Source organism: Neopsephotus bourkii, unplaced genomic scaffold (genome assembly GCF_033783945.1).
Source record: "Neopsephotus bourkii isolate Nb327-2 ecotype Australia unplaced genomic scaffold, CSIRO-AGI_Nbou_v1 NB_1053, whole genome shotgun sequence".
NCBI lineage: Eukaryota > Metazoa > Chordata > Aves > Psittaciformes > Psittacidae > Neopsephotus > Neopsephotus bourkii.
The window spans coordinates 3,644,357-3,670,195 of record NW_026901542.1 but is presented as its reverse complement, the minus strand read 5'-3'; the positions used below and the strand labels follow the sequence as shown (position 1 = coordinate 3,670,195).

Genomic DNA, 25,839 nt, shown 5'->3' with positions numbered 1-25,839 from the left:
AGCTAAAGCAGGCTGAAGTGCTCCACAGGAAACTCTAAGAATTAAAACTTGCATCCCCTCCTTTGCCTTCCTTTCACAGTCAGGCCAGTCTGAGGGCTTTAATCACAAAGAGGGCTGGAGAGTTGTTTGGGGTTCTTTTTAATTATGGTCATTATGGAATTTGATAAAAGGCTGTAAATTCTACAGTATTGCAGTCACATTACAGGAAATCCAATACTTCTCCACACGTCTATATTGCTATTAAATGAATAATACTCGTCACTTGACATACACCTCCACAATTGCAAAGACAGTAAATATTTCAGCTGGAAAACTAAGGCACAGGTCAACCAGCCTATTTGAAAGCACACACCTCCGATCGAGCCCTGTCGCACACATCTCACTGCAAGCACAAGCTGTTGGCTCTGCAGTCACAGAGATAAGAGCAGTGTGGGAGCCCTTAGTTATTTCTCCCAGGTCCTGTTTTCCAGCCTTACTACTACTGCTACTGTAAGTATAACGCACATGCATCATTCAAAAATGATGGGTACCAAATGAAAGCCTGGGTGAAGCATTCTGCTATGCATTTTGTAATAGTGCTAAGCTCAGAGAGCAAAGAGCTCTGGTAACGGAGATGTTTGCCCTTCAGTGTGCTCCAATAAACTGATTTACCTTTCTCTTTTTTTTTTTTTTTCTCCTTTTTTTTTCAGAAAGAGCTGACGCAAGTTTGTCCAAGGGAGTTGTTGGGGAGTAGCAGCTGGTGATTGGTTCTTCTCATACACTCCCATTTGTCTTTAAATCACTGTCCAACTGCTCTAGGTTGCACATGAGCAAGTTTTTCCTTACAGGTGCAATTCCTAAAAGATCCAAAACTGCTTAGCAAGCAAGCGGGAGAACCTGCCTGACTCACAGGTAAACCTACAGATTCTTTCTTCACAATGTTTGATCCATTTTTTCTAGACACTGACCACATCTTTAAAAATGGAGCATTAGAAATGTAAATAATTTGTACATATAAGTCCAATGCAAAGGATGGGCTCCTTAAGATTTACTCAGATGGCAATTTATGTTGGCAAATATCTTTGATACCTCTCCAGGAAGGGAATTTAATCTTGTTTTGTTGTGGTTTGCATGGCAAATCAAACTTAAGCCATCAGATAAGCAGAGAAAGGTGTTTAAATTTGACCAGGCAATTAAGGAATGAATGCTTGCTTCCTTTACAGCCCTTGGCTAACTTCTGAGATTTGTTTTTCGAGACTGGTTTGATTTCCTGGTTTCACATTTCTGTAAGAATAATAATTTGTGAGAGTAGGCTTTGTCTTTTGGTTGTTTATTGCACAGTGACAATATTCATTTTGAAATAGCTGCTTAGACAATTTTATTATAAAGTCACTATCATGAAGATGAAGAATCTGGAAAAATCTGCTAAACCTGATACCATGGCAGAGCTTACAAACCTTTATACTGCAAAACCCATGAAAATGTTTGTCATATCTGTGGCCTGCCATTATTTGCCCAATGCTTGACCATTCTCTTAGTTCCCTGACTGCAGATTGGACAGAAATCAATAACTTTGTGAAATCAGATGCTAAAAAATGCCATCATTTTCTGAATCATTGCTGAAAACTGTAAATGTTGCAGAACAGTACCCTATACTTGAAAAGAAAAATAGTTTGATAGGGATAACTTCCCTCTAATAACAGGTGAATGTCTTTTAGAAGCATTATTTCCATTTTAATGCTGCACTTCAAGAAAAATCTTTTCTGTCCAGCTAAATGCTACATGAGGGAGCAAAACCATCACCATACTGAAGCCAAGTTTAAGGAATGCCATGGAGCAAAGAGATTTTTCTTCTGTGTTTAGGCACCAAATTCAGAATTCTGAGGCAGAAAGCACTAAAACCCATGGAAGATAAAGCACATAAACTTCGGTGTTTCTCCTCTGATGCCATGTCCTAAGCTTCTGGCAGGTCCCAGATGTGCCCGACCTTGATGGCCATGTTCGATCACACCGTCATTGCCTTGGTGCTTGGCCATCACTCAGGAGTGGTGGTTCAGCAAGCACGAACCTCTGCAGGGTTCATGCCACCAGCCCTGGAGTGGGCTTGGGCATGGTACAGCATGCAGCTGTAGCCAGCATTTTATTTTAAGCAGAGACAGATAGTGCATCCCCCTTTTACTAAATAATATCTTGCAAATGGAACAGCAAACCAAGAGGTGCAGAGCTATCCCATTTCCTCATCAGGTGAAGGGATGCTAGCACTGCCCCTTCTACATTACTTGTGGGGAGCACATGCTACCTGTACATCAACCTCCCTCTGAACCCTTCAGGACTTGCAGTTCTAGGAACCTGGAGATATGGATTTCCACCAGCTAAGCACCAGCTCCATCAGTTGTAATTGCAGTTGTTAGTGTTTGCAGGATTCAAATCTAATACCAAGTCCGTTTGCTGAGTATCATCCTGCTCACATTCACGCTAACGGCTTTCAGCCCATGGTTTGCAGCCCCCTTGAGATCTACCAACCACTCCTTTAAAAGTGACAACTTCAACAAACCAGGGTGTCAGCAGGTTTAATTTTGCCACCTTAGGCTTTGCACCTTCACCAGAAGACCTTCAGGAATTCATAGGTTTTTAAGAAATAGTAATTAAAAATTACTGCTTTTCGCACTGATTCCAGTCTCTTGAGATGACGCCCATGAATCAGATTACTTGTGTAAATGTCTGACGGGACAATGTCCAGATGATTCTTATGCTGCAACATGTGTTTCCAGTCAGTTTTTGCTCCCCTTTCTAAACTGTGTTTGCTGTGCTGCACACACTTTCCTTCTCAGCCTAATCTTTGTGTAACTCAATTCCTGGCAGCTTTTTTGCTTACTTTTCCTCTCTTTTCCAACTCTTTGAAGATCTGTATTTTTTGGACTGCCACTTCTGGAAAAGACATTTCTCTGACAAACTTTATGCCATGCACACAGAGGAGATTTTACCCTTTACCGGAGCAGGGCTATGAGCAGTCAGATTTGTCCGCCTGACTTTTATGCCATAGATCAAAAGCAAATGCCAGGAACTGGAAGGACTTTGTTTCTCAGACAGGGCAGCGACTGCACTTGAAGACAGTTCTGTGAATGAAGCCACAGTTGGGAGGGCTCTGTTAGGGAGGTTTTATTATTTTTTCATGTCACGGAGTTATTCATATCCCAGGAGGGCAGAACCGCCCCCCCCTCCCCAGCCACTGGAATGTGAGTGCTGGCAGCTCTGCCCTGATGCCCAAGTCACTCATCCCCACACGCACACTTCCCGCATGGCAGCAGAAAGGAGTAAACACAGCCACTCGCTCTGGTAGGAAACCTTCTAATGCACTGTGATATTGCTTTTCCTTTTCGGTTGTCTGGTCTGGGTGAATGTTTTAGCGAGAAGCAAGGAAGCTGCTGTTAATTTCTGGCCCAGGGTCAGTTTTATCCTCCAGGATTGGTATTTAAAGTTTGCATTTGCATGTTAAACGCATGCACTCTAACAGGTTGCCACTACGTTCTTAAGAGCAGCATGTGGTCTGTAGCAGAGGATAGGGAAGGTCTGGCCATCCAGCATCCATAAACGTAAAACCAGAAAAATGGCTGCTAAACAATTGCCAGTTTGGTGTTACAAAGAGACAGACGTAGAAATTACTCATTGTGGTGTGTTCTGATATTGATATTACGCAGTGCTGGGATGCGTTTAGCATGTGATACTTACAAAAATGCAACAGACCCAGCCAGCGTGCCTGATTGCAAGGGAGCAAGTAGAGTCTGCAGTTCTGGTCCCAGGTGTGCCAGCAATGTGCTATCTTCTCTATGCTCACTCCCTTCACCAGCACACCCCTTTTTCTCCTAAGCTGTGACATGGAAATACAAAATGCATTAAGGAATACCTTTGGGAAGGGAAAATTATTTTAAAACTACATCATTTTTTGCCCAGTGCTTTCCTTGAGTCTGGGAATGAGCAAGCGAATATAAATGTGTACCTGCAAATAAGACTGTAACATAAAGCTGATGAAATCCCAGAGGTGAAGTCCTCCTTGTAACTTTGTTTTGTAGAGTTCCCTTTGATCCATATGGAAATACAGAGTTAGTTGAGCATTTATTCATATGATTTTTAAGAGGCAGGAATTTTTTTAACAAGGTTAGAGGTAGTCGGTCTTATATCCATGTGGTAGTCTTTATTGAGGCAGAGCTTCTAGTGGTGGGACAAGAGTTAAACAGATACACTGCCAACCAGAAACCACTGTATGAGAGTTGCAGCTCCTAATTATCATAGAAGTGATCATGCAGAGATGTTCATCTCTGTCAGATCCCAGTGAAAGGCATCTTACACAAATAGTTCAAAGTACTGAGCATTTCCTTTAAGAGCATGAAAGTTTTGAAGCAGTGGTAGGGAAACCCTGACAGACTCCCTTCATTTCTAATAGCAAGCACTCCTGTAACACCTTTCCTTAGAAATTCAAGAAATTATTTTCTGCTGGCTTTGTCATTTTGATGGGTGCTGGACATCCACTGTGCATCCTTTGGCCCTTGCACTCTTTACTATTTGAAGGGAGACAGAAGGTCCAAGCACTGGCATATAAAGGGATATTATGCTTGCCCAGAATTTTCCCAGTCTGCAATGCTTTCCCCTCTTCATGCTATTACAAAGATCAAACTCAAACCCGACGATTCACACTGTTTTATCTAATTTGAGGAAAACTCTAATGATTCTGTTGTGTTTTGTTTGCAGAACAGAGTGTTCCGGCAGTCCCCGCATGGTAGAGAGGACCCACAAGCAGACAGCACAGTGCTGTTTACCCTGAAGAGCCAAGTGCGTGTGCTGGAAAGCGCTGACCACTCTAATGGATCGCATGGAGCTGCAGAAAGTCAACATCGAACTGGATAACCAGAGCAACAGTGGGGAAAGCCTTGAAGACAACTACACAGAGGTGGCAGATTCAGAAAAGTCTGCAATTACAAGGTAAGCCTTTAAATGGGAAGGTTCTTCCATTAGGGCTAGAAAGCAATAATCAAAAAACAAGCTTCACTAATGTCATCTGGGACTCAAGACATCTCCTAGGTAATGCATTGAAATTAGTGTGATTGCTTTGCTAGTATTTCCCCTTCAGGATCAATTGTCCCTGCCCTGCGCCCTGGAGGCTGGTGTGCCAGCACAGCAGAGCCACCGTGGGTCCCCCCCTTGCTGGCCACCACCTGGCATGACCTCTGCAGGCTCCCAGCTCCAAGAACCTGCCCAGCAGTTTCCAACCACTCCAGCCAAATAGTAGACGTGTAAATTAATATGCTCTCAGGGCAGTGCAACATGAGCACCTCGAGAGGGGGATTGCTTTCCAGAGCAAGGTATGGAGGGCAGCAGTTAAGTGCTCCCAATGGGACAGCCCACCCTCAGGCATCTCCAGCACAACCCATCACAGCACCAGAACCTGGGTGGCCTGAGGAAGACATCTCAAAACCATACACCAGCCTCCAGCTCTCAGTTTGCTGACACCTCCCTCACACCCCAGCACTTATCTCCAACAGGGCAGCTGCAAGGCGTTCTGCTCCTCAGATGTGAAGTACATGCTCAGCTTTAGCACATTGCTGGCTATAAGGAACTGCTATTTTCCAACATCTGCAATGATGTATAATTTGAAGATTACTGGGTTTAAAACTAAATGCTAAGGCAACGCAATGATCTTTTAAACATGTGATTGGACATGAGAACCTTACAGGAGAAAAGAGGGGTTTTGTTCTGAGGGATTTTTAAATATTCATTGCAATGGTCCAAAGGAAGTTTTCACTAACAATAAAAGGCTCTATTTGACCAGAATGTGTGTCATAAGCCTCATCTAATATTTTCTTATTTTCTTTTGTGTTCAGTCCATTTGCTAGTGATGATGCAGAAAGTCAGAAGTTCCTTACAAATGGATATATGGATAAAAAGAAATTGGAAGAATACAGTGAAGAATATGTAAGTTTTACTCATTTTTTAAGGGTAAAATTACAAAGTAAATCTTATTGGCCTGAATCTTTTTCCAAATGTTCCAGTAAACAAAATTACTCTGGAACTTGATCAGCATCATCTTGGCTTTGGAAGAGTAAACACATTTTGTAGCAACGCAGCAAGCCCTTTCCATAGTCTTGCAAGTAAAACTGGATCTTTCCTTCACAAGTAATCAGAAAAATTCCTCATACCATGCTTGGACTTCAGTAGCACACATGCCCATATCATCTTACCCAAGATATTCAGCCAGGCTTGGTCAGCACCCCTTTTTCTGCCAGAAGATTTGGCTCAGGAGAACTTTGTTGCTTAAATATCAGTGTAAGACCTGGGACTTAGTGCGTGTGTGCTTGTATTGTTTATTTCCAGCATCCATGTAAAAGGATCCACATCCAGCTGCATTGCTTTAAAGAAAGGGCATTCATGTTTGGCTTTGCAATGCTGAATATTACACTCAGCACACCTGCAACTCTTTAGATAACTCCATATGCAATTGGAAGCACAGCACTAGCTCCTGGGGTGTGCATGCGGGTGCCTCTCTGCTCAGGATTTAACTTTATTCAAAGTTTTCATGCACTTGCTGCAAAGAAAATCATTATTTTCTTGGTCATGTTACAGGTTTCATTAGGACTGATCAAATAAAACAAAATAATATTACTTCTGATTGCAAGCTAAAATTCAGAGCCATATTCCCCCTTTTTCTTTTCCACTTGGTGGCAGATGTGACTCCCTTACACACCACCCACCCTCTCCTAGTTTTCTGTCTTCTTCCACTTCTGCCTCCAGCCTGAGACACACAGTGCTTCCTTCTTTTCTCCCCCAGACACACTTTTATTCCCCCAAAGAAAGAATCACATACTACTTAGAGAAAAATTTGATAATCTGTTTAATTAATTTTTAAAAGTAATCTGACTTTTTGAAATAATAAAGAAAATCAATAAATATAATTTTGTAATAATCGGTAAATCTGCTAGGTAGCAGTACGTATTATTGTAGAGACTGGCCAGCACCGTCAGTTGTGGCTATGTCACCTCAGTTACCTATCTGGGAAGCAGACCATCTCCCCACTGAGACAAAGAGAGTGGGAAGAGGCAAACACCTACCAGCACAGCTGGCTCTGGGGGTAAAAGACACTCCTTATGGTGGCAAGCACCTGTGGATCCAGGAGCCTTGACAAATCTCCACCTCTAAGGATCAAGGGAGCAATACAGGAAAAACCAGCAAAGAGGATAATTAGGCTGCTGTGCTCAGTAAAATGTAAATTAATTGCCATTTTTTGTTCTTGCTCCCAACAGCACCAGGGAAGAACTTCTTTTGGAATGTCCACTTTCAACCTCAGCAATGCCATTATGGGCAGCGGTATCTTAGGGCTCTCCTATGCCATGGCCAACACAGGAATTATCCTTTTCATGTAAGTGCACAGAAAGAAAAGCAAATAGAATATAAGCAGTGAGCTAGAGCTAAATTTTTTGTGGTTAGGGAGGTATGTTAAGCTTGTTTTGTTAGCTGAAAACTATTGTAAGATCATCTGTAATGAAAACATTTCAGTTGCACCACAAGGAGCCGTCCACTGCTGACAGACCTTTAATTTATTTTAGCCCTGTTTTGTATCAGGAACACAACTGTGAATTGATACTGTGCAGTCAAAAAACAGAGGGGAAGAACAGTATACTGGTCCTAAAATAACAGCAGCAATCTTGCTGGTTCAGTACGGGAATTCAACAAGGGAAATAAGTCATCCATAAAGTATATATTTACATCATCTCAACTATCTAATCACTATGGAAGAAGAATATTTGCTGTAAGTCTGAAATAGCAGCATGCTTTGAATGCAAAGACATTCACAGATTTATCCAGACTTAATGCTACTCCCTCAAGTCTATTTGTACTCAGTGTGCATAGATGACAGCAATGGTATGTGGCTGACATACAGTATCTATACAAAATGGGCTTTGATGGACAGTAACAGATAGCCATGTGAAGTTTTTTAATCTATGGCTAACCTTGTAAAACGAGACAGACTGTACACAAGAAAAATAATAATAAAAAAGGTCTTTTTAATAACTGGTTTTATTTTTAAATAAATAGTTAATTTTAATCCCCTGCGAGTCTGGAATGAAGCACGACAGTACTGTATGACAATAGGCCATTGTTTACATTACTGAAATCAAACAAGCCTTTAAAACAGGTCGCATTGCTATCTTTATATGGCTTCTTTCTTCTGGAAATTGTGTAAGTGTGACAGCAAGAGCATTTGAAATGCTACATGTAGCTTCCAGTTGCTAAGAAACACCTCCTGTTTTGCCAGCAGAATTTTTAACTGAAAATTAATTGTAGATGCAAATGCTGTCCTGGATAAGTACTCCCCAGCACCTGCACTCAAACAGTTTGGATACAGTATTTGCAGATATAAAAATGGAAACTGGTTTTAACATTGACTGCATTACAGTTGAAAAAAATGTAGGCTTTGAGCACTTATACTAACAAGTATGGCCACAAATTATCACTGCAAAGAAAACTATGGTACATCAATCCTCACTAGAAAAAAAAAAAAAGTAAAATTCACCTTTGTAGTATCTCTTTTTAAGGCTCTGTTCATTCACACAGGTGGCTGAAAAGATTTGTTATGAGCCTAATGACATTAGCTCTGTTGGCAGTGCTAAAGCAGGGAGTAATGCTAAAGGAACCCTATAGAGTATTAAACAGCAAAAGCAAAGGATGTTTCCACCCACAGCTCATTTTTCTTTTCTGTCTTACTTCCATACTTTCTGCATGAGAACATTCTCCCTTCCAGTACAGGAAGGAGTTTTATTTAAAAGTATAAAACTGTATGGGGATATTGTTACCCCCACGGCATGCATCCACTGGCTGGAGGTTCCTCTGTTTTCACTGAGTACGACATTAGTGTTAGTGGGACAGAAAAATCCCATCTACTAAATGGAAACTGCTGGGTGTTAATTCTAATTTAGGGGATGCTGGCTGCATTGTCTAAATTTTTGTAATTTGCTGTTCTCATGTTGCCCAAGTGCTCTCATGCTGGAAGATGTTCTGTAGGGTGAAGGCAAAAGGAGAGCTTCTAAAACTCAGAAGCTCTGCAGAAGTTCCCATTACATCCTCCTCTCCAGGAGGGGAGGTTTGCTATAGCATGGAGCACACACCAGAGCACCACTTCTACTGGATGGCATGATTTAGCAACGAGGATGGCTTTGGTTTACCATACGTCATGTGCCAGGATACAGAGACCATGTCTCTGAATAGCAGATAAGTAGATGCCCCTTATCAAAATGGATACTGCCTTGGCAGGATACAGTGTGATCTCAGACATGATCCCCCCCTTACTACATTGCATGAGGCCAGGGCATGAGAGATGATCCTGCTCACATGAAGTTCGTAGTGCTCTCTGTCTCACCTGGAGGAAGAAACTTCAGAGAAAATTGTGATGATCTGGTGGCCACCACCTGGCCCAAGAGCCTGTCTCTTCTTAGACTGAAACTTATTTACAGTCTTGCCTGTCAGTGTCTTCCACATCTATACCAAACCACATGTTCAGTGGAGTGGGAAGTCTGGGCACAACCTCTTGCTGTGCCACGCAGTAAGGCACATCCGCATTTCCTAGCTCTGTCATGTTATCATCACATCCCCTTCTACACCAGCACTTGTACAGGCTGATGACAGGATGGTTATGGTAATAAGATATGCTGCCCATGGTGGTGTGCAATGAAAATGTCATACAAAAGCTACATTTTTCACTGGAGGCACTAGAGACAGCTGAAATCACAGAGGACACAAGTGGTGTGTGGAAGGAAAATGGCAGTAATCAGATTTAACAAATTCAGGCACAAGTACCTTCAAGCAGAGTAGTCCAGAAGAGTACTCTGCAAGTGACCCAAGGGGAGGTTTTCCAGGGTCATGCCATGCTTTAGTGTTATGCAAGATTTCTAATGCACTTTGCATAGCAGGCATCTTAAGCTAAACTCCACAACTTCACAATGACATGGCAAAAGTCTAAAGCAGTGACTAGCCAGGAAGTGGCAATGAAGTTGTCACCGTCAGAGCTTGGGCTGGGCTTTTTTGATGGCTCTGAGTAAGGACAGAGATTAAAATCAGTGAGCAGGTAAAAGACCAGACCTGACTCTTGCATAGAAATCTGTTTGCTTTAGTAGGGTCCTGCTAAGATATAAGATTCTGTCATATCACAGAATTGGCACTTACCTGGAGTTAAACAAGCCGTGAGGGACTTTTGGCATGTATAAGGTGAAACTGCACTCACAAGTAAGCTACAGTTATCACTTATCTCTGCATTTAGCACTGCCAGTTCAAAGCATAAACTTGCTGAAAACTATTTACATATTGAACTTCATAAGAATGAGTAAGTGTATGTTCAAATGAACTGAGTGTCACTGATGTCCTGCTTGGGATTCTGATTTCTGCTTTGTCTTGCAGAGTTTTGCTGCTCAGCGTAGCCGTACTGTCACTCTACTCAGTTCACCTCTTGCTGAAGATATCAAAAGAAGGAGGTATGAGGATCAGGCTGGGACAAACAGTTCCTGATGCATGCATACATTTTACTTTGGAATGCAATTTGTCAAGCGCATCCAATTCAGTGGTCCATGTTTCTTTTTTGTTTTGTTTTGGGGCTTTTTTTCAGAATCATTAATATATGAAAAACTGGGAGAAAAGGCATTTGGCTGGCCCGGGAAGTGTGGTGTTTTCATTTCAGTTACAATGCAGAACATCGGAGGTAAGGGGCAAAAGTCTTCTAACTTTTAACACAAGTCCTTCCCTCCTCTGTTTAGCTAAATGGCATCAGAGATGAGTCAGGTACAGTACACACTATTTTGTAATAAGTAAGGACAAAAGGAATTCATCTTCATTGTTTCAGCTACCTGATGCTTCAGTGTCTGCTGAAGGCCAGCTGCCTATAATCTCTCCATGACCAGTGAAGACTTAAACGGCTTGGCTGACTGTCTTCAAGGAGCTCGCCATTTCTCTTTATTGAGTACAATTCAGACTAGCCATCATCTGCTTCAACCTAGAAAAGATTAAACCTATCTAAAAGAAAGAGCACATGGTTCTGTCTCCTCCATACAAGAAAGCCTCTTGAGTAGTTTATTTTCTGCCTAAATTATCTCTCTGAAATGATAGTTGGGATGTGATCTAAGATGTTGAGTGTTTAACACTGATTGTTGAAAGTATTCATCCAAAAAGATGCTCCCTGTGAAATATCTATCAAAAAAACCTCCACCCTCTCAGAACCAGAGGCTGTTTACTTACCAATGTAAGCAGTAGGCGTAGGACTGTGCACTTGTGCAACAAAACCTATTTCCTTTTCACATTTCCTTTTCCTTTAAGAAGCCTTTTAGGAACTGTGGAACACCATATCTGAAATATGAATATTATATTTTCAGATATGACCACATATCTGAAAGCTCAGTGGAGTTTGTAATTTTTTTCTAGATTTCTTAAGGACAAGTTGTTGAAATATAAATTAAATGCATCATTGGTCAATTAAATGTGTGTAGATTTTCTTGTGATCTTTCTCTTGGAATGCACTATGCTCCAATATGCATCACCAGAACATTCCTGTTCTTTTAGAGCAACTTTGATACCCAGACAGAAGTGGTTCACATATCTCTATTGCAAGAGACTTTTTAATTTTGTCCATCCTGTTCTATGATCTTTCTAATATCTAATGTGGTTCAGTTCAGGAAGGAAGTATGCTTTCTTGTTAGAGAGGAATATCTGCTCCTCTAGTTCTCTTGTCTAGACTGATTCATAGAGAGAATGTTCATCAAAGAACTCTCTGTGGTGAACATAAAATAACTGAAGAAAGCATGCCTTCTGGCAGAATATTTAAATGAGTCATATAAAAGTCCACCTTTCCATCAGGATTCTCAACAACTACTTGAGTTTTTGAATATATAGAGTATTGGAAGGGAGAAGTTTAAAATACAAGGGATAAAGAATAAGGTAGATGAAGAAATTTAGAGGCAGTAACAACTGAAGTTACTACAGAACGTGGATGAACAATATCCATTGGAAAAACATTACAACAGACAAGGAAAAAGAAAAGTTGAGTGTAAATTTCATAAGAACAGTGATTTGAGCATGGTGCTAATTCAGTAATAACTGTATTATATTGTAATAATGAATGTTAGATATCATTCAGGGCATTTTCATAACTTTGTTGGAAGCTGACCTAATAAAGAGCAGTACAGCTGAGAAGGACCTGAGAGTATTGGTAGATGACAAGTTCACTATGCAGTGTGCCTTTGCAGCCAAGAGGGCCAATAGCATCCTGGGGTGCATTAGAAGGAATGTGGCCAGCAGGTCCAGGTAGGTGGTCCTTCCCCTCTAGTCAACCCTGTGAGGCCATGTCTGGTGTAGTGTCTAGTTCTGAGCTCCTCGGTACAAGAAAGGCAAGGAGCCACTGGAAAGGGTCCGGCAGAGGACCACAGGGATGATCAGGGGTCTGGAGCATCTCTCTTATGAGGACAGATTGCAGGAGCTGAGCCTATTTAGACTAGAGAAGACTTGAGAGGGGATCTCATTAATGCATTTCAATATCTCAAAGGGGGGTGCCAGAGAGGATGGTGCCAGGCTCTTTTCAGTGATGCCCAGCAACAGGATGAGGAACAGTGGCCATAAACTGAAACACAAGAAGATTCACTTCAACATAAAGAAGAACTTATTTACATTGTGGGTGGCAGAGCACTGGAACAGGTTGCCCAGGGAGGGTATGGAGTCTCCCTCTCTGGAGGCATTCAAAACTCACCTGGACATTTTCCTATGTAATGTTCTGGAGGTGAACCCCCAGGGGGGTTGGAATAGATGAACTCCAGAGGTCCCTTCCAACCCTAAAGGTTCTGTGATAACAATATCAAGGGAACATACCATCTATTTAATCTCACTGTTATTTGAACAAAACTCATTTCTCTATTTTAATAAATACTGATTTCCCAAAACAATATCTTTTTCATGCAGTATTAATGTTTTCTTGAAACAAATTATTTTTGTTGGAACTACACTGTTTTCTCTGAAGGTGTTTATTTGGTTTTTTTTCAGCAATGTCAAGTTACCTTTTTATTATTAAATATGAACTTCCTGAAGTGATCAGAGCATTAATGAAACTCGAGGAGAGTTCTGGGTAGGTACCTTTGCCCAACCTGATCCTCAGATGAAATTTTTTCACCTTGCTTTCGGTGGGAATGATTGCTATTTTTTATTCCTCCTCTTTAGAGAATGGTATTTAAATGGGAACTACCTCGTCATACTAGTAACAGTTGCAGTTATTCTTCCTCTCTCCCTTCTAAAGAGTTTAGGTAAGCTTAATGCCCCACTTAACCTTATTTGTCGTTTCTGTTAGAATTGTGAGTTTATATGCAGCTGAACTGGTTTTTGTTTTTCTTGCTGCACAGGTTATCTTGGTTATACGAGTGGGTTTTCGCTGACCTGTATGGTTTTCTTTGTCAGTGTGGTAGGTAGCTCTTTGGGTATTGTCTCTAAGCAAATACAGAGCCTGTAAACTGCAATGCTGTTCTATTTCTTACCATGACAATTTAATGTGAATGTTAGAATAACACCTGCAAGTGAATCAAATCAACCAGCCTGTTACTGAAAAAAAGCCAGAATAAAAAAAGTTTAGGCTAAAAAACAACACTTGAAAATAAAAAATAAAGCAGGCCAACAGCAGAGGCAGAGTAACGACAAATACTTGCAGGCAAAGCAGAAGTAGTAGCACTTGGTTTCTTGCTCCTTCCCTTTCACCTCTCTCTTCTGTGTGCCTGTTTACATTTCTCTTGGCATACCCTGGATCTAAGTGTAATCTCTCACGGTTCTACTCTTCTGATGACATTGTCTACTGTTTCGTAGGTAATCTTCAAGAAATCCCAAATACCTTGTCCTCTTCCCATCATGGACCATGGGCTTGGAAACTGGACCGCCAACAACTACACAGTGCCAGCACACCTGATCATGTTACCAAATGAGTCTTTCAGTTCTGGTGTGAATTTCATGATGGACAACACTGCTGGGCACTTGCCAGGCCTTGAGGAGCCAAAAGATACCTCTCCCAGAAGTGGTGTGGAATATGAAGCGCACAGCGACAGTAGTGATATGTGTCAGCCAAAATACTTTGTGTTCAACTCACGGGTAAGGGACATTCTGTAGAATTTGTTTCTACCCATTCGTGACACATCTAAACTGTTGCAAGCCAAAAGTCAGGTACAGCAGTGACCATTCTTACTAATGGAAGCTTTATTTTACAGACTGCCTATGCAATACCCATCCTGGCATTTGCATTCGTATGCCACCCTGAGGTGCTACCAATATACAGTGAACTGAAAGAGTAAGGTTCTTAAATTTTGTCCCGTACTTCCAGTTAACTGGTTAGCCAGAGATCACTACATGTTCTGCCTTGATTGCTGGTGTGTAGACACACATCCGTTAATGATTTATTGCTTTCCATAGTAAGCAGATACTGGCTTTGCTTTGAGTTAATAGATATTGGTGACAAAGGATCACTGTTCAGATAGCTGCATTGATCAATATTTACTTAGGAAAGGAGGAATGTGGACAGTTCTTCAAATGATGTGAAATATACTGGGGAACTTGGTTGCACTGAAACTGATAATTGTGGTTTCTAATAATATCTTAATAAATTCTGTGTCTGAGTCAGCTGCTGCTTACCCTTGAGGTTTCTTGGGATGCCAAAGTTTTGGGTATCTTAGCCTCTTCACCCAGCCTATTTTCCTTATCAAATACACTCGCTTAAATCAGCACACAGTTGACAGCTAGGAAGGGCTAAAAAATGTATTTGTTCAACAGCAAAAATTACATTATAAGAGGTTGTGCTGCAAAACTCAAGGAGGCCAAAACCCATTACTTCCTATTTCAGCAGGCTTAACCTCAGAAGAAATAAAAATTCTCTGATTACTTGGGAGCATGCTTCCAGGTCCTATAAGCTGAAGATTTTCTTATACCAATTCTTTAACCAAAGGATTTCTAAACAAAAGATTTGCCCTGCAAGAATTTCCTGAACCTGCAGAAGACCCCTATGTAGATATAAGGGTATGCTCATATAGAGCTGACTGAAAACTCTTGTCTACTGTTATTCCCAGCCCTGTAATTTTAGCCACCTTGGTTTTTATTTCAAATACATCGTTTGAGATTGATCGTATATAGATAACAATATACAAAATAACTTGGCATATTTATATGTTGTCACTAAGTAAGTAGTAGAAATGGAGTTTCAACACACTTTCATAAGTCTGCAGTTCTGCACAGAGCTGCAAAGCTTCAAGAGCTCTGTATAATCAATGTAGTTGCTATGAACTTACTAGCCAATGAAAGGATGTCGGTAAAGCTATGACTCTTCTGAGTACTTTTTGTACAAATAGAGCCTTTCAAAGACTAGCACTGTTACTCTCTTTCTCTCCTACTTCAGTCGCTCCCGAAGACGGATGCAGAATGTCTCAAATATCTCCATCACTGGCATGCTTATCATGTACCTTCTGGCTGCGCTCTTTGGATACCTTACCTTCTACGGTAGGTCGAAGCCTTCTTCTCTGCAGAATTTTCACTCTCACTTTAAAGCAAGTGAGATGGTTCTGCCACACTGAGGCTCAAGTTTTCATGTATTACACCTGGGCTGGAATCCAGGTGTAAGCATTGTTCAAGTATAATACACAGTGTGTATCCTAATGAATAAGTGGTGGGACTTATCCAACTATCAAACCACAAGCTCCTCATCCATGAGAAACTCAGAGGCACTTACTAGGGGCACCAGTTTTATATCTCTTGGTTTTGTGAACTCAGGCAACTAGCTGCTGTAAATTTGGCTTCTGGTAAAGGCCAAGAGTGACCATACTAAAAATACTCTATTGCTCAACAGTCTTACATAACACTATTGAGGGCTGCCCACCCTGGCTTTGACACCACTAATTCAGCTTCACCTATGCTGAAAAACAGGTGCAAATCTTTCTAGTGTAAAAAAAAATATGGATAAGCTAGACTAACCAGTAGGTAAACAGAGTGGGCTGTGTTAGCCTGTTTTATGCAATCGCCACTTCTTTTTACCTCGTTAGCTCCTCTGTTACAGCAAAGAAGTGAATGACACTGCACAATTTGCTCTCTATCACTGGGGCAAGAGGGCTCTGTCTGAGAGCTGGGCCACAGCAGTGGAGTTTGAAAAGAGCTGTTCCCAGTTCACTGGGCTGTTTCCTATTTCATATCAGAGCAATTATTTTTACCTCAGGTTCCAAATCCACTTTATGACTTTGAGAAAGTCATTCGAGATACTGGAGTACAAAGCATCACCTCAGAGCATCACTCTCATGGTCTCTGAATGACAGACTTGTAACTTTTGCTGGAAAATTTCTTTCATGTCTAGCCCATAATGTGTCTTATGAGAGCAGCTTGGCCAAAGCTAACCTTATCTGGCTGCAGTATAAAAATCCCTTTGGATGTGCAATATTGCTCAAGTGATTTAACTCCTTTCTGTTTCCTTTGTGTAGGAGAAGTTGAAGATGAGCTGCTTCATACATACACCAAAGTGTACACCTTTGACGCACTCTTGCTGTCAGTTCGCTTGGCAGTGCTGGTGGCTGTAACCCTGACAGTGCCCCTTGTCCTTTTCCCTGTAAGTAACACAGCTGCTGAAGCTGAAATCAGGGCTAATCCGTGTACACTGACTGTATGTATTCAGGATAGTCAGACTTTAACATTGAAGAAAACTATACCTGGATTTATATTTGGAAGGGAGTTTTCTCTTATGTAGCTTGGCAAGGGCAAGGACCTTCAGTAGTTAGGGTTACACACTTTGAAAGACTGAAATAAATCAGTCTTTATAAATAAATCAGCAATAAATCAGGAACAACTCCCCTGGCTCCCTCTCTCTGTACTATACTTATTAAAGCAGTAGGGTAAGTAGTGAAGACTTTGGGATATTCTTACAAGATTTCCTAATACAGACATAGGCACCTACTATAGCACTCAAACTCAAGACAGCCACACACAGCTCAGGCCATGTGCTATGCTGCACTGCCAGACCTGCCTGCCAAGGCAGAGAGGCAGAGGCCATGTGAGCATCTTACATACCTGAGTCTATGGAAAGGGGAGGAAAGTTAAGTACTGGAAACACAGGCAGTAGAGACTTGGCCACGTAGTCAAGTGCCTGTGCACTGTTTGGACCTTCTAGGTTCTGTTCACTGAGAAAAACACAATATCAACAGTAGTAGGGAAAGACACATCTAAACAGAGCGCTCTGCAGAGGACTGACAGTGCTCAAGGATCAATCCCCACCTGAAGAGCAGCCCTCCAGGCTCCTGAATGTACGGGACTGTCTCTCATGCCTTCCCTAATCCGCTAAGCAGCAAGGGAAAAAATAGTTGGTCCTGGTTATTAAGTTTTGGAGGCTGGTGTGCCATTTGTCTGGCACGTACAAGCCCAGCATCATGCTGCCGGTGGACTCCCAGCAATCTGCGTCACACTGTAGTGTTGCTATCTGATGAGAGCCATAACCCTGGGTCCTGTTGCTCCGTTGTCCTGGATGCAAACACAAGCTCTGTGTAGGTACTGTTTCCAGGCTTACTGACAAATACCTAAGAGCAGTGATCACCATTCAAGGTTGTCTACAAAACAAAAGCCAGAAGTTCGGGTATATAACACCCATTGTGATCAGTCCATCTAGTTTAGAGTGTTCTGGTGCTCTGCTTTAAATGTGTGTTTAAACCACTGCCTAGATTCTTAGTCCTAACTAACTGATCACTCTTCATGGGAAAAGAATCTGAGGGCATTGCAAAAGCCTCTGTCAGACGTAGCATTTAGCATTTTTAGCTTTCTGCATAATCATATTTATATCTGAATCAATCAAGTGTGCAAAGGCTTAGCAGTTTCGTAACACAATACTAATCACTCTGTTAAAAGAACTCCCCAGGAAAATATCATTTACTTGTAAACCAGCATAAAATTTTATACGGCCTATTGGGACAGCCAGCTTAATAGATCTAATTACTTTGTTACTCTAAATAAGCAGTATAGTTGTGCAGTATAGTTGTATCTACTACCTATGAACCCTATGAACTACCACACTTGTATTTTCTTAAAGTAGTCACAGTTTATTATTAAAAAAAAAAATTATTGCATCATTTAAAAAAATGATTCAATATAGATCGATGTACCATTAGTCACAGCAAACTTCAGTCTGATAGCTTCATTTTAAGGACTATATCACAGCAGGAATAGCGCACAAGACGGTGAGTGTAAGCGAACAGGAATGCAAGCAGCAGTTCTTTGGTAGAACAAAGCTGTTTTACACCAACTCAGGGGCTGGACAAAATTTTTGCAGCCTGCCTCCCTCCTCCTAATATTGGCTCACATCAAGCTGCAAAAATATAAACTGCAAAATTCATGTTGTGTTTTCAAATGACGGCTCCATTTGACAGAACCGCAACTGACTCACTGAACTCAGCCAGAAACAGTTGTCTGTTGTTTTAAAACAACCAAACAGAAGTGAGGTTTCAGCTTTTTCCAGTGTAAAATCATTTTTGTTCAACTCCTACATTTCAGATCTTTTAAGTTAATCACGGTACTCCACAGTAACACTATCTCCAGCCACCAAAGGGATTTGCTTATGACCTTTTTCCTACTTACCATCTTCGCTGAAGAAAAAGCACAAAAACATTCAGTGTGAGAAAGTCAACAGAGCAAAAAGGATCCTCTTCAATAGCTTTTAGGATTACAATGTCCAAGCAACACTGAAAAATATGTTTTTATTTTGAGATAAGAGATATATTTGCATATATTTAATGAAAGTAAAACAGCAGCTTGCTCTTTCCTCACAAAAGTAAATGACAGCACTCCTATGGGATATTCAGAGGGATCAGGTTTAAGAATACAGCAACTCATATTTCACCCATGCACTTTTTTCCTACTGATTTGTATTCACAATAAGGGATTTCTTTGGGGTTTTTTTTGCTGATATTAGCATCTTTCAGTTGAACAGATTTCATGTCCCTGATTTTACACCCTATTTACTTGACTTTCTCCTACACTGTAAATATTTGAGTTTCTGCATTAAACTGTGAATCCAGTTCTCAAAAACCTACACCAGAGTGAGGTTACATTAAGGGAATCAAAGACTGAAAACACATTTCTTCAGTCAGGATTTCTCACAGAAAAAATATCTATCAATAGATCACTTAAACAAGTGAAAAACAGTAATAAAATAATTGCTGATTAACTTCCCCCACTGCTTTTCCTTTACAGATCCGTTCATCTCTCAGTGAACTGCTGTTTCCTAAGAGGCCATTCAGCTGGATAAGACATTTCCTGACTGCAGCAGTAATTCTTGCTTTTAATAACCTGCTTGTAATTTTTGTCCCAACGATTAAAGACATCTTTGGATTTATTGGTAGGTTTCATAAATACTTTTTATTCACTCTGCTAATCCTGTCCACAACATATTTACATTCATGGGCTGAATGACTGTCTCAGTTTGGGTCTTACAGTAGAATAATGTAAAGACAGATTAAAGTAAGGAAAAACAAGACAGAAAATCCTAAATAGCTGAGACAAAGCTAAACACTACCCAATATTGTTGCAACCTTGCATAAGGCAATAGGAATAAGGAATCCAATAATCCCAGTTCTCATTTTAACAACAAAAACCATGGGGGCATATGGAGGAGAGGGAAATCAGCTCTGGGTTTCGAGCATCTATAGCCTGGACAAAATGCATTGACTGCCAAACTGTGCTGTTAGAAAAAGGAGAAATGTAACACATTTCTTTTAACATTCACGGTTTTCTCCTTACTTCTTCTTTTTGGACAGTTTTGGCCTCTGACCAAAGAGGTCCATGAAGAGTCTCCATGCTCTGAGCTGCCTGAGGACTTGGGGATGCCGATGCGCTTGAGAAAGGCACCTCCATGGGGTTTCTGCATATTTTATACTCCACTCAGGCAACCACTTTGCTCCTCACTGATGTTTACACCAGGGCCACAGTGCTGGGCTCTGCTGTGAGGAGAGCAGCAGCCACTTACAGGGCACAGGTCATCCACCTTCTTTTTGACACCTGAAGAGCCATCATGCCCTTGGATTGTCTGTTTGTCCTCACTTAACCAGCTCACACACACACATCCACAACACAGGCAGCCACACTGGTTTCAACAAATCCCCTCAGTAATAAGTGCCTCTTTGGGCCCCAAGCACTCAAATAAGTGTATGGAGACCTACAGCTCTCCATGAAAGCTGTCTATAGAGAAATCCCTTTGTGTGCAGCTGGTCTTGGAAGAGCAGCTGCCTCCTCACACACTCTCTTTTGCAGGTGTACTATGTTGCTTATGTGTTAGACGACACAATGCTCAGCTCTGCTTTCTCTTACAGGTGCCTCTTCTGCTACGTTGCTGATTTTCATCCTCCCTGCTGCCTTCTACTTGCGGCTGGTTGAGAAAGAGCCCCTGAGGTCTCCCCAGAAAATCGGGGTAAGGGAGCTGGCAGCAACTGCAAAAGGAAGGATGGGAGGGTGTGTGCTTTCCACAGGTCACAAATACTCAGAGTGCAATATCTCGCAGTTGCTAGTAAATGGTAGTACCTTGCTCAAGATATAGGTCAGGCAGTGTGATACACCTTGACTTGGAGAGCCAGGCTTTACAAGCCAAAGCCTCTGGTGCCCTACTGCTGCTGAAACACAACAGTATCTATGTTAAAGTGTTCCTTAATTTGCTAGTAAAAGGCATTTATTTAATCCAGTCTAAGGTCTAGCCAACACCTTCCTTGCTTAAATAACATCAAGACACTGTATAAGGAGCTGCTGGTTCATGCTGTAAGGCCAGCTGTAGATTAACAGGAAGACTTGAGGTCAAGGTTAAGAAGGAAGTTTTACTGAAGAGATAATTAAGTGATACTGAGTGCTCCACTAAGACAGATCCATATACCTACAGGAGACATACATGAAGATTTATCATTCATACGCAGTGTGAGTTTATACGTCACACTGGACTGCCGCAACAGTACCTTTCATCCTGAACATCAATAGGTATCTGCACATTTAACAATATCAAAACAGAGATGTCCTTTGAAAATTTAATCAGAAAATTGATGAAATATATATGCAGGCACATAATGTAAATAAACTTACGTATATACATCTATGTACATGCTTAGAAAAGCATGGAAGTTCAACCAATACATACTGCAAGTATAAAAAAAGTGGTTGTCATCATAAAATTATTCCTGATGATTACTTTTGGAGCTGTTATCAGAGACAGATTGAATATCTGTCCACATCTCTCTTCATTTTTCATGTTGCTCTGTGCTAGACACATCTATAATTTCACACTGTGTGCTGAGATCACATAAAATATTCATCTTTGTGTTGTGAGGCAGAATATTGTTGAGTGTGGACAGATTACGGTGAAATAAAGCCCTGCTATAGCAAAGGGTGACTATAAACATCTGAATCACTTGCATATATACAGAAATGCCTTCAAAGAGAGATAGGCTTACCTGTTTGTTATATAGGGATGAAAAGGATTAACTCTGAAGCTTTTCTTGATAGCAGAGACAATGATCATTCATTGGTAACTGGTCAGCTTTTAAAGAAAAAAGAACCCTGTTCCTGTGTTATATTTTGTATTATTGTTCATAGTAACAAAGTGGGTTTTTTTCAGATCTGGTCTTGTAAAGCCTGGCTCTCTTGAACTGAAATTTGCACAAGAGTAACCTTGATTCACATAGCCTTGTATGACACTATTTGGGCTTCAGTCACAGAGAATGACTCAAACTCAGGCCCTGGGTGTTACAAAATGCAGTTCCAGTGGGACAGTCTGTGAACTACAGTCTGCTCAGTCACTTGCTTTGTTAATAAAATGTTATTTTCTAATTGCAGGCTCTAATTTTTCTCATAGTTGGCATAATCTTCATGATTGTGAGTATGACTCTTATTGTAATGGACTGGATTTACAATCCCCCAAGTTCCAGACATCACTAACCTGTGGAGACAACCGAGTGCTTTTTATACAATAAATGTTTGCATTGTGTGCTCCGAAGGACACCTAAATGGAACTGTTATTCCTAGCTATAACTGCAGTATTTTGAAGACAGTTTCTGGTAAGGTCACTAGAACCCAATGGAGTCCATGTCCTCCGTTTCACTAACGATCATTTTTTATGCATTAGGAACCTGAACTTAACATTTCTGGCCAAGTGAAATGAAATGTGTGGTGTGGATGCTTTCTGTTTTCAAAACCAAAATAACTGCATACATAGTCCTCAAAAATATCTTGGTGTCACCCTTTCCAAACTCCCCCATCATGCTAACAATAACAGTTCCTATAGCCCTGGAAAGGCAACAGCCAGAAAACCAGCTACAGCCTAGTGTTCTATCTGAAGCTCAGGAGTGGCTGCTCAGGTCCAAGAGAAAGGGTAAGGTTTCTGTAGGGGATCTGAAAGGTAACTGCTCCATGCCAACCTATGTATCAGAAAGGTGATGGCTTTGACAAGCCAGTGGACAAAGCTGAGCATCAGACTTGTTGCCCAAATTTGTCACCCTTAGCAGGTGATGGCTGTCGTACAGAATAAAGCTTTCTGGAACAGACTGTGCTGGGATGTGTGCTTGAAGTACCCTTGAGCATCCGTGTTTTGTTGTTAAAGATGCTTGTGCTGGAAACATCAGGCATTTCTGCTGTAGGGTTTTTGGTTTCCTTTACTTTTTTAATTTTTGTTTGAGCTTGCGTCACTGAACAAGTTGTATCCATAGAAACTTGTCTTCCACTCTCATGGGAATTTAAGGAGACCACAAGGTGTGGCAAAGCACCCTGTCCAGTATTGTTCAGTACTTGTGTATTTGGTAAATGTTCAGTGCAGGAAACTGTAATTTGCTATCTATAAAAAAAAAATATATGTATTTATGTACATTTTTTTTGTTTTCCTCTAGTTATAAAAATGTTAACCTGTGGTAAATGATTTTTGGAAATTTTTTGTGTGTCACTCTCTTTTCATAGCCACACACTTCATATTGTTTTGAAAAAAACAGATTGGATTGGTGGGTTTGTAAATGCTTCGTTTTTATTTTGCAGTGTTTGAAATATACCTGTAGCAAGCAAGGTTACCAGCATAAAACAGATGCAGATGTTTACTACTTATGTTACAGTAATTTGCAAGACGTTTTCCTCTTGCGAATTTTTAATACTTGCCCTCAAAGTTCTGTATTGCCATTGTACACCATAAATTTGGGTAACTTGCTCGGCTGCTGTACCTTAGCTTGTCCATGCATATGCTAGCATTCAACAACATATGTAAAACTAAGGTATCCAAAGGAAAAGACATTACTGACAATCTCAAGTGTGTCGTGCTATGCAGCTGTGCAAGGAAGAGAAAAAATGGTGAAGTTCTGTGCTATATGGGTGCTTAATTAACACTCTGTGCCCTCCAGACTGTAATTGTGGATCTGCTGTGGAGTATCTACATATGCTCTCTGTACACACCAAGGAAAAACAGAGAAGTCACGATAACTCCATCACAGAGGGAATGTGTGGGAAGGCGCGGCTGCTGGTTTTAACACACTTACACAAATCCTGGCTGGTGTAATTGGAGCTTGCATTTTCCAACTTAGAAATCTGTGGAGCACACACCGGCGAACTCGGGAAACCATAAAGCACACAAAAGTTGTCTCTGCTCACTCCTGTGTGCGTGTGCGTGTGTATAAACGTGTGTGTGTGTAACTGTGTGCATACATTCAGGTGAATTGGAAAAGCATATCAAACATGTATTCCATGCCAACTGCCATCTTTCTGAGCAGTATTTTATGCTCACCTGAGTACTGTATCCTTAATATACTGGGGCACACTTCCTCATAAAGGTTTTGCGTTTATAAAAGGAAATGGTGCTAATAATCTTCTGCTCTGTTCTAAGCAGACTAATACAAAATATTCTGCATTATTACTGAAGAGACCTTTAACATGGTCTAGAGTTGATAGTAACACACCCACACATATTTTGTCCTGTTACCATTACTGAGAGTTACATGTAGGGAAGAACTGAATGGTAACTGCATTTTGGTTCAGATCAAAAGCACATACAGTGATTACAGATCCATGTAGAGACTTAGGAATTCATGTAGCCCACCTAAAACATACATATCCTTAAGAAAAGTAAGAGAAAAACTATGGAACAATGACATTACTTACTGCTTTTTTAAGGCACAAACCTGTCGGTGTCCAAAATAGATGTACAGAGTCTGTAAAATGTCAGTTTTTCAAGTTAAAATATGTTGGTCATAGTGATATGCAGCTGCTGTGCACACTGGGGAGTAAGGGTAGTATTGCACACTAACTTATTAGCACTGCTGGGAATGGTGGATGTTGGAGTTTCTTGTTCATTTTGTAATGTTAACAATAGGCCTTGTGAGGATTTTTATTACAAAATCATCCATGGATGTATAATAAATGAATTTTTCAGAGTGTGTAGATCTTTTTTTTCTTCTGTTTTAGGCTACCAGGAGAAGGGTTTATTTTTATTTTCTTTTAATCAAGCAGAGTCAAAAAGCCAGAAAGTCAAAAATGCAGCCTTAACATTAGCATCACTGAAACTGAGTTCCCTCTAAAGAGAGAAATTTCTGTATCCTCCTATCTCCAGAGGAGCAAGATGGCAGCCCCTTCATATAATAACCCTTTTGCATACCCTGTTTTGTGTCTGTTCATGGAGCAGCATAGACATCAACATGTAGAGAGTGGCTAGTATTAAAAGTGGGGTTATCTGCAAGATACTGAATGCCTCATTCTTTGGAGCGTGGGATTAGCTGGGATACACAGTATAGCAGCTAAGTATAGTCACTATTAGGAGCACACACCAGATGGTACTGCTCTGTATAAATACTTCCTATCATTGCAGCTGTAGGTTTTCCTGCTGTTACATATTTGTCTTCTGTATAATTGTAGCCCAAAATACACTGGTCTATGCGTCGCTCCAGCAGTGATGAACTCATGTGAGAACCATGCTAGCAGACTCAGCCAGCGTTTGCAGCCTGCCCACTAATGAGGGAGGCACTGCAGACCCAGACACTTGCTCAACACCTGCAACACAAACATCCTACCTGATTTTCTCCTTCCCTTGTGGTGAGGTATCCCCAGATTCCCTGCAACATCTCCTTTGCTCTGTCTTGATGGTTCTTGAGCTATAAATTTCTTGTGGCAGGAGGCTGTTTTAATCAAATGATTAAAATGGTGGCAAGTGAACAAGGGGAGTTAAAGAAAAAGGTATGTCTTCGAGAACAAAAAAAGGAAGCAATGGAAAAAAAACCCAACCCAGAAGTAATGAATGAATATTTCAGCTCTGGATTTGGAAAGAGGCAGAACAAGGGATATTTACTAGAGAGCAAGGGACACCTATTAGAGAGCAAAGTCCTCCCTAGTCCATAAATAATCAAAAGTGATGTTAAACAACATCTATTTGAAGGAAGGGCAGCAGGCCTAGATAAGCCACAAAGCAGCTGGCATTGGCATTAATTTTCAGTAAACCCTAGTATGCTTGGCTAGTTCTCAGTGGCTGACATAACAGTCATGAGAGCTAGTCAGCAATTACTTATTAGGAGATCTATAGGTGCTATAGGTGGAAAATTTCCATTCCTTTGACTTTAAATTTCAGTGGAAGTTTTACTGCAAATGTGCTATTGCAACAACATTCTGGTAGAGCCCAGGCAGACCCACCTGCAAACTTGCCTGGGTTTCCATTAACCTGCCTGTCAAGGTGCTGGGGAGTCCCAGGGGCTTACAGATTCTAGCCTCCACCTCTGCTGGTGGATGGATACCCCAGGAGGGAAACCTGCTATCGGGCCAGCCCACTGACTCCTGGGGGTTCAGCGTGAGCTC

The 25,839-nt window shown here is 41.0% G+C and overlaps 1 protein-coding gene and 1 long non-coding RNA gene across 3 annotated transcripts; one reads left to right on the top strand and one right to left on the bottom strand.

Annotated features, from left to right (window-relative positions):
* The first annotated feature begins 747 nt into the window (after nt 1–747).
* SLC38A4 (solute carrier family 38 member 4) lies at nt 748–24,432 on the top strand. Of its 2 annotated transcripts, none has more exons than XM_061361201.1 (16): nt 748–891; nt 4,726–4,956; nt 5,856–5,946; nt 7,272–7,387; nt 10,420–10,493; nt 10,625–10,717; nt 13,042–13,123; nt 13,216–13,298; nt 13,395–13,453; nt 13,849–14,127; nt 14,244–14,323; nt 15,422–15,522; nt 16,491–16,615; nt 19,243–19,387; nt 20,358–20,455; nt 21,862–24,432. In XM_061361201.1, exons 2-16 carry the CDS (start codon nt 4,838–4,840, stop codon nt 21,961–21,963), a joined length of 1,647 nt encoding a protein of 548 aa, XP_061217185.1. In that variant the 5' UTR covers nt 748–891; nt 4,726–4,837; the 3' UTR covers nt 21,964–24,432. The 2 variants fall into 2 exon arrangements, with proteins under 2 accessions (XP_061217185.1, XP_061217186.1); XM_061361202.1 differs by lacking the exon at nt 748–891 and adding an exon at nt 3,203–3,315.
* On the bottom strand, nt 15,509–17,498 carry LOC133216477 (uncharacterized). Its single transcript, XR_009726651.1, has 2 exons — nt 17,278–17,498; nt 15,509–15,625 (listed from the first exon to the last, which is right to left on the bottom strand). It is a non-coding gene; the product is annotated as an uncharacterized LOC133216477 (long non-coding RNA).
* Nucleotides 24,433–25,839: the final 1,407 nt, after the last annotated feature.